Source organism: Gallus gallus, chromosome 1, assembly GCF_016699485.2.
Source record: "Gallus gallus isolate bGalGal1 chromosome 1, bGalGal1.mat.broiler.GRCg7b, whole genome shotgun sequence".
NCBI classification, from domain to species: Eukaryota; Metazoa; Chordata; class Aves; order Galliformes; family Phasianidae; genus Gallus; species Gallus gallus.
The window spans coordinates 102,705,000-102,720,898 of NC_052532.1; the positions used below are offsets into that span (position 1 = coordinate 102,705,000).

General features: G+C 46.0%; 1 protein-coding gene across 6 annotated transcripts in view; it reads right to left on the bottom strand.

Moving 5' to 3' along the window:
- Nucleotides 1–8,380: 8,380 nt before the first annotated feature.
- The window catches only part of APP (amyloid beta precursor protein), a 199,378-nt gene continuing 191,859 nt past the window's right edge, over nt 8,381–15,899 (bottom strand). For all 6 annotated transcript variants that reach the window (XM_015299094.4, NM_204308.2, XM_046943383.1 and 3 more), the window contains one exon: nt 8,381–9,362. In XM_015299094.4, the coding sequence (XP_015154580.2) occupies nt 9,261–9,362 (102 nt within the window). In that variant the 3' untranslated portion in view covers nt 8,381–9,260. The remainder of the gene's footprint in view (nt 9,363–15,899) is intronic.

Sequence of the window (15,899 nt, forward strand, 5' to 3'; positions counted from 1 at the left end):
CTGGGGATAAAGTGAATCTTCATGCTTACTTCTGAGTCTAACTCCCAGACATTTGGTGTCTTGCTTGCATATAGGTATAACATTTTCAACAAGTGTGTATTTTAGTCATGCTAACTTACCAAGATTACAAGCGTGAAATCGATTTGCTTTCACGAGTATGCTGTGGAACCACAGAATCACAGAGTCATTAAGGATGGAAAAGACCTCTGAGATGACCTTGTCCAGCTGTGAGCCCATCCCCACCCTCCCACACAAACCAGTCCCTCAGTGCCACATCCACATGGCTCTTGAACACCTACAGGGACGGTGACTCCACCACCTCCCTGGGCAGCCTGTGCTACTGCCTCACTGCTCTTGCTGAGAAGAAATTTTTGCTAACATCCAACCTGAACCTTCCCTGGCACAACTTGAGGCCATTCGCTCTTGTCCTGTCACTGCTACCTAGGAGAAGAGGCTGACTCCCACCTTGCTGCAACCTCCATTCAGGCAGTTACAGAGAGCAATAAGGTCTCCCCTGAGCCTCCTCCAGACTGAACAACCCCAGCTCCCTCAGCCGCTCTCCGTCAGACTTGTTCTCCAGACCCCTAGCAGCTTAGTTGCTCTTCTCTGGACACACTCCAGGGCCTCAATGTTTTGTAGTGAGGGGCCCAAAACTGAACACAGCACTTGAGGTGTGGCCTCACCAGTGCTGAGTAACAGAAGACAATCACCTTCCTTATTCTGCTGACAAGAAAGGCTTTTGGTGTTTTTTGTCTGTTTGTTTTAATATCAAGTTTACAATCCCAAGAGGGCAATGCCATCTTTTGCTCTGTCAGTCTCAGTAGCACTAGGAATTTCACTGAGGCTGGTGATGGACTGGAACTCTCAATATCCTGCTTCCACCACAGCATCACAAGCAGGTTGCAGTCCATGTGACTGCAGCTGAGAGCCTGGAAGTGAGATGTGAGTTTATCTTCAAGATTCTAAAGCTAGGAGGCAGATAAGAATGCATAATAAATTGAAGTTTCAGGATCTTGCACTGTGTAAGCACATGTTTGGAATGCATAGGACTGCTAATGCTGCAGAATGCTCCTTCTTTCAACTAAACATGGCACAGCTTTCACACATGGCTATCAAAGCTGTATGCCCAGGCTCCTCGTTTTAAGCAGATCAATAGAAGACTGATGCACATAAAAGCTGCGAGGGTTTTTAATGTGCTTGGCTCCTGAGCTTCTGATGAAGTCTGAAAGTAAGGATAACGAGTGGAAAGCCCTCCAGAGCAAGCCAGCAAGAAAAATGAGGATGTGGGTGTTTATTCCCTATCCTCAGGGGTTCAGAGCTCTGACTTTGCCTCGTCTTACAGGAAGGCAATAAATCCTCCCCAGAAAGTAGGTTTGTATGCCTTCTCCTGCCAGAAATTGTGCAAGATTTACTCTTTTGCTCATGAAATAGAGCTGAAGTGGTGGTTTTGCTCCTTGTTTATTTTACGTGAGAGATTTTTGACATAGAGTACCACATCTACCCAAATCTGGATGAAAAACCCAACCCCAAATTCATGACTGCCTTACAGCAACCTTCCTAGGCTCTTTTTCATTCCTCACAGCCTCATATAACTGGATGCTACCAAATGGCACATGCTATCCTCCTCCTAGTGAGGAGCATCCATCTCACTGCATAGGCCAGGATTAAAAGTGTCTGAAACCATTCCAGGTGAGAACTCAAGCCCTTTTGTGCTGCATATGCTGAGAAAGGCCTTTGTCACAGGGCTTATCACTAGAAAATATAAACCACAGTGAGACAAAATCTTCATCTGCTGAAGTTGTGAATAGTTGTATCGCTTATTTACAGTACAGTGAATGGATGCCAGCTGGTACATGGGCATGGGGCTGAGCTTACACTTCAGGGAAGACAGCACAGAAGGTCCCAGCTTTCTTAGCATGTCTGCCTGCAGCGTGGCTGGGACAGTGAGCAGGGCCTGCTTTTATTGCCTCTTTGTCACTCTGCTAAGGGCAGAGTGACAAAGGAGGAAGTGGTGAAACCACTGCTGTTGTCCTACAGTGGGGATGACATGGCTTTGCTGCAAGGGCAGTGGGTATGTGCAGGTCAACAGGGTGCAGCTAGAGGCAACAGGGTGGGTGAGCTGGGTCTGGCAACTCACTGACCCTGAGCCCATTCATCTCTGCACTCTGAGGCTCAGCACCCATAGGCTCTTCTGCTTTAACGCTGTGTGTAATGCTATCATGTGGCAGCAATGACAATAGGGTAGGAGAGTCCCAGGCTGCAGCAAATAAGGATAAGCCCAAATACAGCAGCTGTGGAAGAAGAAACAAAGGAAAAAGATGCTTCCCTTTGAAAAGCCTCAGGTAGGCAGTGATCTCCAGATGAGATACCCTCACCTCCACTGCCAGCCCTTAAATGAGTTCTGGGAAGGAGTGGCTCCTGGCTCTACCCCTTCTGGTCACTCAAGTGCCCTGCTTGCACCTGAGCTCCCCTGGGTTGACCCTGCCTTCCCACCAGGTGCTCAGAGTCACTGCTTCAGGCTTTGGCTTAGCATTTCTGCTACGCTGTGACAACAAATGAATCAGCCATCCAATAGATTTTGAATTTCACATACTTTTTTAACATGGCATCACAGAGAGAAATCCCAAATCCCATTTACTAACCTGCCCCAGTACTGAGAGTACTCTTCTGTCCAGAATTCACATTTGAATGCTGAATCTGCATGTATGTTGAGAAGCTTTAGCCATAAGGTCAGCAGCAACTTTAATTAATAGGATACTGAATTCTGATTCTTTAATATTACCCAAAAGATAGAGAAGGTGGAAGAAAAGCTCTGAGGAATCTGTAAAATTATCATTCTGATTTGCATTATGTTGTTTAACCTTTGCATTTAAGCATTGTATTCTGTGATAAAAGTCATGCTTAGAATGATAATTCAGTCCTCTGGTAGGACTGATGTATATTCAACCAAATTAAAGACTGCTTACTCTCAGACATGCCCGAAAGCACTGGCTTTTATTCTGATGTCTCTCTATCTCTACTGTGATTCTGCAGTAAGATGTCAAGAAATGCCAAAGGCAGAAGCAGTTAGCTTGGCTGGGCACCCTCAGCACACTCAGAACAATATGCCTCCATCCCTCCAGGCCCCAACTTGCCCCACCGTGGTCTGGATGTGTCTGTGAAACAGGCTGCCCAAAGAGGTGGTGGATGCTCCATCCCTGGAGGCAACCAAGATCAGGCTGGATGGGGCTCTGAGTAACCTGATGTAGCTGTGGTGTCCCTGTCCATTGCAGGGGTGTCTGACCAGATGGCCTTGAAAGGTCCCTTCCAACGCGAATGGTTCTCTGATGATTCAGTGATTCTATTTCAACCCTGTGCTGAGGATGCTGAGTGTGCAAACCTCAGGGTTACACCATCTGCCATACACAGTCAGTAGCACCCCTCACACAGTTCTGGCAGAGATTGAGGGGGACAGTGCAGGGGATAGCTAAGAAATCTCCAACAGTACTGAAGGACAAATTCAGTGCTTCTTCTGGTACAGGAATCGGGGAACTTCAAATCTAATTATCAGGCAGAAGGCTCAAAACAAGCAAGAAGAGAGGTTTTTCACACCATGTGTAGCAGTCCTGTCTCAGGATGCTAAACTATACGTTCACTTAAGAGCAACTAAATAGAAAAGACTGAAGAGAATTAAATATAAAAGCACCAACTCTGGGGGCTCAGGCCCTCTGAGCTGCAACAAGTGTAATATCAGAGGAAAGAAGCACTGCATGCTCACTGTGCTGTTACACCTTTCTCCATTGTGGCCAGGACGCAGGACTAGGTGGGCCTTTGTTCTGATACCATATATCCAGTTCTGTACTTCTGCTATTCCCTGTTGTCTGTTCTGGGCTGGTGTAGGAGAGCTTTGGTCACTGCAGTGCTATGCAGCACCAACCAGAGACTTCTGTCCACTGCACTGAGGTCCCGCTGGGTACCTACAGCCTCAGGAAGATGGTGGCTGCTCACTTCCTGTGGTGAGTAGAGCCCAGCTGGGGGCTGACTGCACCAGGTTCTCCACACCACCCCATGGGCCCTTGAGGGCCTGATCTGATGCCAGAGGATGTCTGGGCACAGAGTGCCACAGAAACACAACTTTTCTCTTTTCATTATAACAGAATAAGGATCAAGTTTGTTAAAAGGAAAATAAACCCAGCTTCTTCAGTATTTATTCCTTCTAGGGTGCTTTTTATCAAAGGGCTCTGGAGATCAAATGCTGCTGCAGAAACTCTGTTCCTTCCTGCTGCCTGGCAGGGAGAACTGCTGCTCACAGGTCACGTTCTGAGCAGGGCTGGAAGGGTGCAGAGCTTTCTCCTCAGTGCCTTTTAGAGAAGAGTAATATGGGGTGAAAATTGAACTTTGCCAGTTTATCCCAACCTCCTCACCTTCATTAAATGCAAGAAGGTTGCCTCACAGAAGTGGTCCCAGAGTGTTGGCCAGAAGCAGTATTTAGGTGTTGTGAGGGACATGTGATATGGCAGCCGGCAGCCACAGAATCACAGATTCATAAAGGCTGGAAAAGACCTCTCAGATCACCCAGTCCAACCGTCAGCCCACCCCCACCATGCCCACTGCCCACATCCCTCAGTGCCACATCCACACGGCTCTTCAACACCTCCAGGGACGGTGACTGCACCACCTCCCTGGGCAGCCTGTGCCGCTGCCTCTCTGCTCTTGCTGAGAGGAAATTGTTCTTAACACCCAACCTGAACCTCCCATGCCACAACTTGAGGCCATTCCCTCTCGTCCTATCACTGTTAACTGGGAGAAGAGGCCAACCCTACCTCACTACAATCTCTTTTCCGGTGGCTGTAGAGATCAGTAAGGTCTCCCCTGAGCCTCCTCTTCTCCAGACTGAACAATCCTAGTTCCTTCAGCTGCTCCCCATCAGATTTGTGCTGCAGACCCCTCACAGCTTCATTTCCCTTCCCTGGACACGCTTAAGGGCCTCACTGTATTTCTTGTAGTGAGGGGCCCAAAACTGAACACAAAACTTGAGGTGTGACGTCTTCAGAGCTGAGTACAGGGGGACGAGTGCTTCCTTGTTCCTGCTGGCTGCGCTACTTCTGATAGAAACCAGGATGCAACTGCCCTTGGTCAGCTGGGCTCAACCTGGACTCAACACAGCTGCCATCACATCCTGCTGAGAGCCCACAGCATTGGTGTGGCTGTTTCATGGCTCTGCTTCCTGCAGCAGCTGCTCAGCTATTGAGGAGGGGGTTGTCCCATGCCATCTATTTTTTCTTTTTCTCTACATATTTATTTTCATTAGCAGCACTTCAAAAAAGGAATGTCTACCTCTTGACTTAGGTGATACTCTATTTGAAACTGCTCTGGGTGCATTTCTCCCACAAGCCATCCCATAGGAAATGGGCAGGAGACACAGGAGGCCGAGGACAGGCGTTTGCTGATGCAATGTCCAAATTCAGCTTTAACTAAGAATCCAATTAAAGTCAGAATCTTTTATTACCTCTAAATAAATCCCTGTACTTACATTTGGAAGCTTAAGGGATTTTCCCATGCAGTCTGCCAAGTAAATTTCCCAGGGCTGTGAGAAGTTGCAGGAAAGGCTCAGTGCTGACTCCTTTGACGAATGGAGCCAAAAGGTGGGGATGGGTTCTGCAGGTGGCAGCAGGACACGGGGCTGCTGGCAGAGCACAAACACTCCCCTTCTCCCGTTCTCCTGCAGAACAATTATGCAGAGCACAGCAGGACGCTGGGCAGCGCTGTTTGCATCCATCCTCATCCGTCATTAGGGTATTTTCGGTCCTGCTGCCCGGAGGCATTTTAACAGCAGCTCACCCACCATCCACAAACCCATTAGTTTAAACAACAAGGATAAGCTGCTAGGCCACACAGTCGTGGTGCTGAAATTGTTTTGGTAAATGCAGATATAAGGAGGATGGTGATGATAAGACTGTGTGAGGAGCCCCACGTTCTCCATAGACCATCCTGCAGTCAGCACTCCTGGCCCCAAATCACTTCCAGCCTGCTTCCTACCCTGTTTCCATCAAAACGATGATACGACTTTCCCTATCGCTCATACCAGCTCAGTAGCCAGGGATATGCTTATTTTACTCATTTTTTTCCTTCCTCCAAGCGTTATTTCCTCAGGGCTGGGGAGAGGAATTTTGCTCCCAGCCCATGGCTCAGCTCATTGCTGCAGCAGCTCATACTCATCCATCCTGTGTTGGAAGCGAGGTGCCCAGCTGCCTTCCTGTCAGCCTCTCTGCTTTATGGGCCTGTCAGGCTGTTTTTATTCACTTCTAATATAATCTTTCCACAATAAGCAGCGTGCATGGCTGGAGACAGGCAGAAGGCTGCTGCTATTACCTGGGAGCTGTGATAAATTGCTTTCAGGCTTGCAGCAACTGCAGGAGGGTTAGTGCTGAAGTTTAAGGAACGTTCTTTGCTTCCTGTGCTTTATGTGCACGTCAGGGCGTGTATTTATTGCCTTTCTTTCAAGAGTGTGCCTATCTGGAGAGAACTGTAAAAACCGACTGCCTGATCAGTGCAGTAATGCTGTGATTAATTAAAAGTTGGTCCGGGAGCAGGAAGAGCAGCACTGCTGTCTCACCGGCCGCGTAACCCCGCACCATGAAACCTGACTGTCTGACAATTACTGCTGGAATCATTTTTCTCTAACCAGGGTTGCATGGGATTACGGCATTAGAAGCGGGATTTGCTCTAAAGGCTGGTGGCCCTCTGCATCTTAGGGATTACTCCAGCTTCTCCTGAAAGGAATTTTGATAATGCTCCGTTAATGAGACTGCACTAAATTGAATTACGCCCTGCCTTCCTCCTGAAGAGGGATCTTCTCCTGTGATAGCGTGCACAGAAGACAGTCTTACACAGCCCTTTCTAGGGGGCATGTGAGACCTCTGTAACAAGATCTACGATGGCAAACGAGAGTCTTGCCCCAAAAATTCGTGAAACAAAACATTTCTGGTTCTGGTGGATTTCTTTGTGCCTGAGGACCCCGGCTCACCACCATCTGTTGTGCGGCCTAAACTGTCCGGTTTTAAAGCGAGAGAGTGCAAATCTCACCTCTCACTGAGCTGCGCAGCCACACGGCTCTCGCTGTGGACAGGAATGCCACAGGTGATGCTGGAGAAGAGGCTCAGGCCTGCAGGCAAAAGAGGTTACCAAGAGGCCTCCCGTGGATATTATCTTGCTGTCTTCACTCCTGGCTCCCTTCAGTCCTGCTTTATTTTTTTCTGAAGAGAGAAAATAATTGTCTCTCCTGTTAACAGAACACATGCCTCTTGACATTACCCCATTTCTCACCTTGCACCTCTGCCAGCAGATCTCTAAGCTCACCTGGAAGCTCACTGGGTCTGTTAGTTGTGGTCTCACTAAACAAAAGTCTCATCCTTCCATGCAGGTGGACACTGCAGTGTGGGACAGCATGCACTGCCTGTACTGCAGGGCTGGGGATGAAGGGAGACACAGACTTACAGAACGGTTTGGCTTGGAAGGGAGCTCAAAGCCCACCCAGCACCAGCCCTGGGCAGGGCTGCCTGCCACCAGCTCAGGCTGCCCAGGGCCCCATCCAGCCTGGCCTTGAGTGCCTCCAGGGATGGGGCACCACAGCTTCTCTGGGCAAATCCTCAGCCACGCTTCCAACAGGTCGTGGGTGGAAGGTGCCAAGCTGGGGTTTACATACCAGAGCGTGGCTTTGCTCTGCTCCTGTGGCCAGTGAGAGCTGTAATACTGGAGGGCACACAGCTGAGGCCATGCATCCCTTCGCTGGGATAAGCCTTCTGTTGCAGAAGCTCTGTCTCTGGCTTTTGCCTGCGCAAACACAGAACTGGTGGCAGCACCAAGCGTGCAGCCCTGCAAAAGGCAAGCTGTGCCACCACACCCCTGTGGTCTCTACAGCTCTGCGAAGTGTTTTGGAGAAAAAATGACTGACTGCACTGTTCTCCTTCTCCTGGGCCTCTATCTACTGCTACAGCACAACACCGAGCTGGTCACAGCCATGCTGCTGCTGAGGATAGAGGCGAAGGCTGGAGGCCACTCCTGAAGGCCGGAGGCTGGCCCTGAAGGCCGCTTCTCTGTGCACAGAAACACACTGGTACAGGGGGGCTCCTCCAGAGACGTGTTTGTTTACATTATGATACAAACTGAAAGAAAGGAGGAAAAAAAAAAAGAAAAAAAAAGCATGTTCCGGAAGGGTAGGTGTGCCAGTGCCCCTCTGCCCCCACCGAGTCCCACTGCTGTTTCCCCCACACCAGTCAGGCCAGGTGTGCCGCTGTCCCTGCAGGAACATTTCTCCCTGCCCCTCTATCCCAGAGTCTCCCCCTTCAGTGGCTTTCAGAATCTTTGTTTTCCGCCTCCAAAGAAAACTCTCTCCCAGAAGTTCTTTTCTTAATTTATTTATGTAACACAGTGTAGAAAGCTATCAATTCATAAGCAATGGTTCTGTACAATCATCCTGCAGAGGATCCCTGTTAATTTTCGACCAGCAGGCACTTTTCCCCCCCCCCAGAAGTGCTCACAATTAACAGGGATTCTTTTTAATATCTTTTTTTTTTTTTTTTAAAGATCAAAAAGATACATGGAAAAGAAAATAAGGTTTACCTTCCAATGCCTAAAGTGTGCACATAAAACAGGCACAAAGAAACAAACGTGTATTCCCATGATTTCTACGTCACTAATACAGCAGGAGCAACAATCTGTACAATAAAATGCAACTGCAGAGGAAAAGAATTTCAATAACCCATCCGGAATACTTCTTAAAAAATGCCGTTTTACTTTAAAATGCATAGTGATCAGAAAAGAACGCGCGGCAAAGAGAAGCAGCTAAACCCCACAGACACAGAAAGCATCCCCCATCCATTCTTAAAGCATGTTTCAATTAGGACTTAATTTCTGTCACGAATCACAAGAATAATATACAACTGGCTAAGGAGCTACGTGATAAATAATTGGGAAAGAGAAGCTATCCATGCACTAGTTAAATACAGCTAAACTCTTTACAGTTCACAAAAAACATTCATTAATAATGTAGTGTAAAGACTGAAATGTAAAGAGAGAGAGAGAGAGAGAAAATACATTACTGATTTTATTAATTCAAGTTCAGGCATCTACTTGTGTTACAGCACAGCTGTCAAAAGGCGATAATGAGTAAATAATAAAACAGAGTGTTTTTGTTTCTCTCCATATTATTCTATAACTGAACACCAATGGGCAGTGAAGCAATCATTCTGCTGTCCAACTCATGAGGCTGCTGTGGTGTCCTAATTCTGCATCTGTTCGAAGAACTTGTAGGTGGGGTTCTCGTAGCCGTTCTGCTGCATCTTGGAGAGGTGGCGCTCCTCTGGTGTCACTGCAGCATCCACCTGTTGTGGGAAGAAGGAAACCAGCTCAGATCCTTGCTCAACTCACAGCACACCTCGCTCTTCCTCAAAGCCAAGATTAATACCCAGGAAAAGACAGGGCGACAGGAACCGGTCTGCAACATAACTTTTTGCTGAGACTGCAAAACTGGCTGACCCAACTCAGCAACGCCGCCTCTGGGTTTTGTTGCCTCAAAGATCTCCAACCATCAGCCCATCCCCACAAACCACGTCCCTCAGTGCCACATCCACACGGCTCTTGAACACCTCCAGGGATGGTATGGTGACTCCACCACCTCCCTGGGCAGCCACTGCCACTGCCTCACTGCTCTTGCTGAGAAGAAATGGTTCCTAACACCCAACCTGAAGCTCCCCTGGCACAATTTGAGGCCATTCCCTCTCATTCTATTGCTGTTACCTAGGAGAAGAGGCCGACCCCCAGTTCACCACAACCTCCATTCAGGTGGTTGTAGAGAGCTACGATGTCTTCCCTGAGCCTCCTCCAGACTCAACAACCCCACCTCCCTCATCCACTCCCCAGACTTGTGCTCAAGACCCCTCACAGTTCCACTGCCCTTCTCTGAACACACTCCAGGGCCTCCATGTCTTTCTTGTAGTGAGGGGATGTTTCACATCTCTCTGCTAGTCCCCTGTCATTACTCTTTTTCCTCCTAGAGTATGTACAGCATCTACTCTCGTGATCAACTGGTCACAAAAGGAAATAAAAAGCTCACAAAAAAAAAAAAGAAAATGGAAGAAGCAGAAGTGGCTTGAGGCTGCTTTCTATTTGTGCTGTAATCAGATCTGCTGCAGGTGCTATAGTCTGAAGGCTATTAAAAGTTAACTGGCAAAAACAAAATGAGGGTGTGAATAGAAAGCCAGAATAGCCAGGCAGAGGGTGAGCCAACATCTCACTGCACTCTCTGAACCCAGCTTTTCTGGCTCTAAGGTCATATTTGGTTAGGTTTAGCGACCAGAGGCCTGACATGTCTTCACTGCTTAAGTATTTCTACTTAACAAAAACTGACCTTTCTTGATTACCTGCAAGGCGGGCATAAGGACAGCTCAGTCAAGACTTCTCCACTGAACATTTGCTGCTCCACAAATTACTTCCTTCTTTACTGAATATTACAGTAATATAAAATGCCAATTAGAGTGGGCAAGAAGCTGACTCTAAATGTTAATTAGGTATTCTACCTCTGCTGGGAGCTCAATATCTGCTGTGTATTCAAACCCAACCAGGGCACGGCCATCTTGCCAACCACCAGCTATTAAAACACACCTGAAGAAGTCTGCTTGTCAGCTATTTTACTTGCTCTCTCAGCTCCAGTGTTTGATAGCTCTTAGAAGGTAGAAAGTGAATTTTACACTGTCAAAAGTGTAATATTGGGAAGGTGCCTAAAACTCCACGCTCAAGTACTGGGTATGGGCATTTTCCTGTGCATTTCTACAAGCAGTGACCTTTAGGAAAAATAGCCATTCCTTTTTGGCATAAAAATAACCTTTTGGGTAATGCAAAGTATATTCTCTTAAGAAGTCCTATATGGCAGACAAGCTTACTCTGGCCTTCTAATAATAAAAAAGTAAAGGAGCAGTACTTATATTTGATACTCACTTTAAATCTACTCTACAATATTCACCTTGGCGAGGGCGGACTATGGCTGTCTGTGAGTTGTTACCTGACACCCTGGAGGAAGATAAAGGTGTGTTCTTCCATGCCTGAGACAATGCAAACTGCTCAGCTTATTTTTGTAGCCCTTCCCATACTGTGATACGTTATATGATCATCCCACCTTCCTGCAGGGCCGCCAGAAAATGGATCCTCTCAGACACATTTTCCATCTTGATGGTCTTTTATTACTTAAGGGAAGAAATGCTTCTGTGTGTGGCAAGTATATATGACTGCCCAGATCAGCTGCTAACCCTGAACCCATTTTTCTATGTTCCCCTTCAAAATTTCACCCATGTTCCAATCAGCACTACATTTTCTGTGAAATCTCTTTCTTATACAATAATTACACACTAAGGTGAAACATCCAACTTGAAAGGTCACATACTGTTTTTACTTGCAAGCTGTTGCAAACAGCTCCCCCAAAATCAATTTTTTCACCTCCTGCAAAATGGGCTCAGGCAGTGAGGTACTGTTCAGAGATGGTGCTCTTACCTTAAATCACTTTCCAGATCTCCCTTCTGCTAGAAATTAGGAGGCGAAATTGTGTCCCTCCCCTGCCTTCTTCCCTTCCTCTCCAGAAGCAACAGAAGAATTTTTTTTCTTTTCTGCTGACAGAATGCACACTTCCCTTGGCCTGCTCATGTAGGCAGAGTGCTCAGCCTGGCTGCCAACAACCATTTCAATCCATCAAGGAGACAAGAAGCCTGGGAACTTCACAGCTTGCCTCCTCTTCAACCTCTACGTGCAGATCCCCAAGGCACCTCTGTGCAGCCACTTGCTCAACAGCCAGGGTAGGACCCCGCACTCGCTTTTCAAAGCCAACTTCTCCCTCCACGTTGATGCACCATCCATTACCACACGCAGTGAATCAGCTTCTGGCCATTCCTTGACGCTATCACTGTGCTGCAGACTGCTTGTTCTCAAGTAAGTATTTTATTGTAACAGCACTAGGGTCTAACAAACCCATTCAATACAGGTCTTGTATAAACACAAACAAGGCCTAATCTTTGCCCTAAGGACCATGCGAATTTAACAGCATTAACTATTTCCATTGTGGCAGTGTCACCACATGCCATCTGCCACTGCTGCTGTTGTCACCAAGACAGCTGTGAAGGAAAGAGAAGAACAAAGCAGGGAAAATTACAAGTGCTCCAGTTGCTTTTTTTTAGCACTTACGGAATATAAAAATACAATGCAAATGCACAGGAGAAGCAACCTTTCCTTCTGCTCTTGAATGGGCTGCTATCATGACGGGTCAGCCGTGGTTCTCGTGCACAGCAATGCTGCACTACAGGAGTTCTGGTGCTGGCCCAAATCGAGAGATGAGAGCCTCATAATTCACAACTAAACCCACTGACAGCTCTACAAGATTCTCTTCTAGCATAACACCAGCGTAATATGGAGCCATGGGGGTTGAGAAATCAGAGATCTCCAAACAATACAATCAGGGATCTCCAAGCATCAGTATGTACCTGAGAGCATTTTTCTTTCTAGGAGGCTCACCCCACTGGGATGGGATGCAAGGGAAGGGCGTGCCAGAACCTGCGCTGTACTTTTTCCCATTTAAGCTCCAAACAAACACCGCACAGAACTCTGTAACCTGTTTTAGCTTAAGCCTCCCACTCATCACTTCTTATTCAGGAGTAGGAGATATGATAAGCACACAGCATAACCTGCTTGTGGGAAAGAAACAGGGAAAGGTAACACAACATAAATAAAAATGAATCAAAGGAAGAGAAAGCAGAGGAGACAAAATAATAGATGAGAAACTTGGAAGAAAATCAGGGAGAAAAAGACTGGGAAAAAATATGAGGAAGGGTGGTAGAAATCAGACTGAATTTTTAACATCCTTCAACAATATTCTGTACCAAAAAGCCCCACTTTTGTAACTTGTTCACAGAGGAAGTCCAATAACCTCTGAAATATGACATTTAGAGATGAAAGGGATTTATTGAGGCTTCCACTTGCAGACTTACTCGCTTTTTCAAATTTCCCCTTTAGCCTTTAAAATGACTAGTGCTAGTGCTACCTCTCTTTCCTACAGCTGACAGCCACACACTAATCCATCTCGCTGCCAACCTACGTGCACTACTGCTCAACCTGAATGTCTCCTCTTCTACTCACTTTTACCCATTTCGACTGACAAACTGCTCCTCTCTTTTCCTTCAGCCTTTGTCCTAGGTATTGCTCTGTCAAACTACACGCCTTGACCTTGGCTATCTCCTTGGCAGTAAATCACTAAAGCCGTTTACCATTTCAAGAAGCTTTTTGCACCCATTACAGAGGTGGCAGAAGTTGAACACGGCATTAAAGAGGTGTGGGTGCTTTCGTGCTGCTGAGGAACAATCTAGACGCTTCTCTGTTCTACAACGTGATGTCTTCTGAGAAAACAGCTAGGTCGGGTAGATAACCTCTTTAAAGAATGGCCATCTATCCCCTCCTGCTCCAACCTATAAATCTTTCACACAGAAAATCCTAGCGTGGAGTCAGGAAGATGGCAATAGTGTGGGAAAATTTCCATGCTGCCTCTACACTTGTGGGAAAGGTGAAAATCCCAGACAGGACGTACTGTCAGCACTCAGAGATGTGACAAATACTATGCTGCTCTTTAAATGATGGTATACGATGCTGCCTAATACACATCTGCAGATTGGTCATTGAGATGTGGACTTTGGAGAGTATCACAACAACTGTGATGGCTCCTTTGCTACTGCTGTGAGCCCTCCATCATTGCCTCTCCCCACAAGCTGCTGCTGGAGGTGCTGCTGCTGTGACAGACAACAGATGAGCTTCAAAGCTGAGATATCGAATGGGGCTGAGTTGTGACAGCTGGCTGCAGTCTGGAGCGCGGGAGGAGACACCCTCTCTTTTTTCTACCTTCTTTTACAGAGACGGCTGAAGGCATTTTAATATTAAACATCTATTTTACATGATCTTTGCATGTTGTGGTCTTCTCAAAGTGCTTGCTATAAAATTTTCTACAACTTAGGACAATAAAAGATGTGTCTTTTTTGCAGGTGGAAAACTCACACAATGAAGCTATATCATCTGCCAAGACTACAGAGCAAGCTTGGCAGAATGCAGAATCACTCTTACCTATGAACACCAAACACAATGCAGGAAATCTACAAGGCAACACTACCTACAGTGCGCTAATAAATATCAACTAATATTTTCAGTAGAACCTCATGCTCTAGGTTTTTATTTCCTAGGAGATGCTGTCATTTTGACATGAATTATTTGTTCAACTTCGGCTTGTTGTTTCTAGTCCAATATTTCCAAGTTCACCACCATTGAAGAAAGCTCGTAAGAAGATTATTTTTGTCACACCGTTCCATCAGGAGAAACATACTTGAAATTTTAAGGCCTGCCACAATGGTATGTGCTCATTCAATGTCTGGTTCAGGGTTTTGGCGTAAGAAGTTTCCTGACCTATTTCTGTTGTCACTAAACTCAGTCAGAAGAGGGTCTCAGCTGAGGCAAACCCAGTGAGGAGCCATGAGCTTCCTTCCACCACCTCTACGTGCCAGCTCAGCATGAGCTCTGTTCAGCTCCGTGTTGCACCCCCAGGAATGCTGTTTTGGCAGTGAAATGCACCGACTCTGACCTCACACCTCAGCTGACATATAACCATTGGCAGCAGCAGTCAATGGTTTAAAATTAAAACTGATTTGAATTTTTCTACAAGATGGGCTGGAAACCTTCATAGGGAAAGTTAAAGGTGAGATTCTTGCTTGCTGTTCTCTGTAACTTGATCCACGATCCTGTATGGCTTGCTGTATGCTCCAATCACACCTCAGACCATTACTGCTCTTCCAACTGCATCTCTTTAGAAGGTTTCACACTAAACAGGCAATGATAGCATGGACACAGAAACATGCAAACACGGACTTAAGAAAAAGGCTAACAAATATTTTTAAGACTCTTCAGTGCCACAGACTATGGAATATATGCATTATCACGCACGTATGTATCCAGGAAGAACCAATCCAAAGTTCATTTGACTCAACACTGAAACCAATGTATCTGCTGACAAGAACAAGACCTGGTTTCAATCTAAAATTTAAAATAACCAGTTTTGAAAGATAAAAACATAAATGTCTCAAGTGCTGATATAAGTATTACCTGCAAATCAGGTACTGACACAGCAAATCCATATACAGGTATCAATATACATGGGGAAAAACACTTCAGGACTCCCTTTCTGGGTCTTATAACTTAAGTTTTACTCTGTATAGAGATCCTTTCTTAAAACCACGCAACATAGGAGGTATTTTATATGCCTGTAAATTGACCAGAAATTTACTTGGTAGATTGGGGAGATGCAAGTATTTTCATCTTTTAAATCCCACGTAGGAGTGTTACATTTTATTTGGGTTTCTCAAATCTATGTGCTTCAGATTAGTCATAAATCAAAATCTGTTTGTGGCAAAGGTAAATCTGGTTTAGAGAACAAAAAGCAATAACGTATCTGTACAGGGAAAAATTCTTGTAGTATAAGCACAATCCACAGCAGATCTACCTCATACATTTATCTGCAAACTAAATGAATAAAACTGGTGCATAAATTCCCACCAACAGTAAAAACAGATCTTTTCTCATGTGCAATATCTAATCATTGGCTACAGTAACATTTCCTATAGGATCAACTTTTTCATTGAGGTGACTGGTCTGGGACAGTTCCACAATAGATTTTTGTGGTTTTGTACCCAACTTGATATAGTTTATACTGTGTCTGAATTTACAAAATGAGGGAATTAAATTCCACTCTGCTAGATGCAACCTCTCAGGCTGTGAGCGTAAGGCCAACCAAAGCAGAGGTTTCTTTGTGAACACATCTACAGCGTGGTGCGCTCACTGCTGCACAC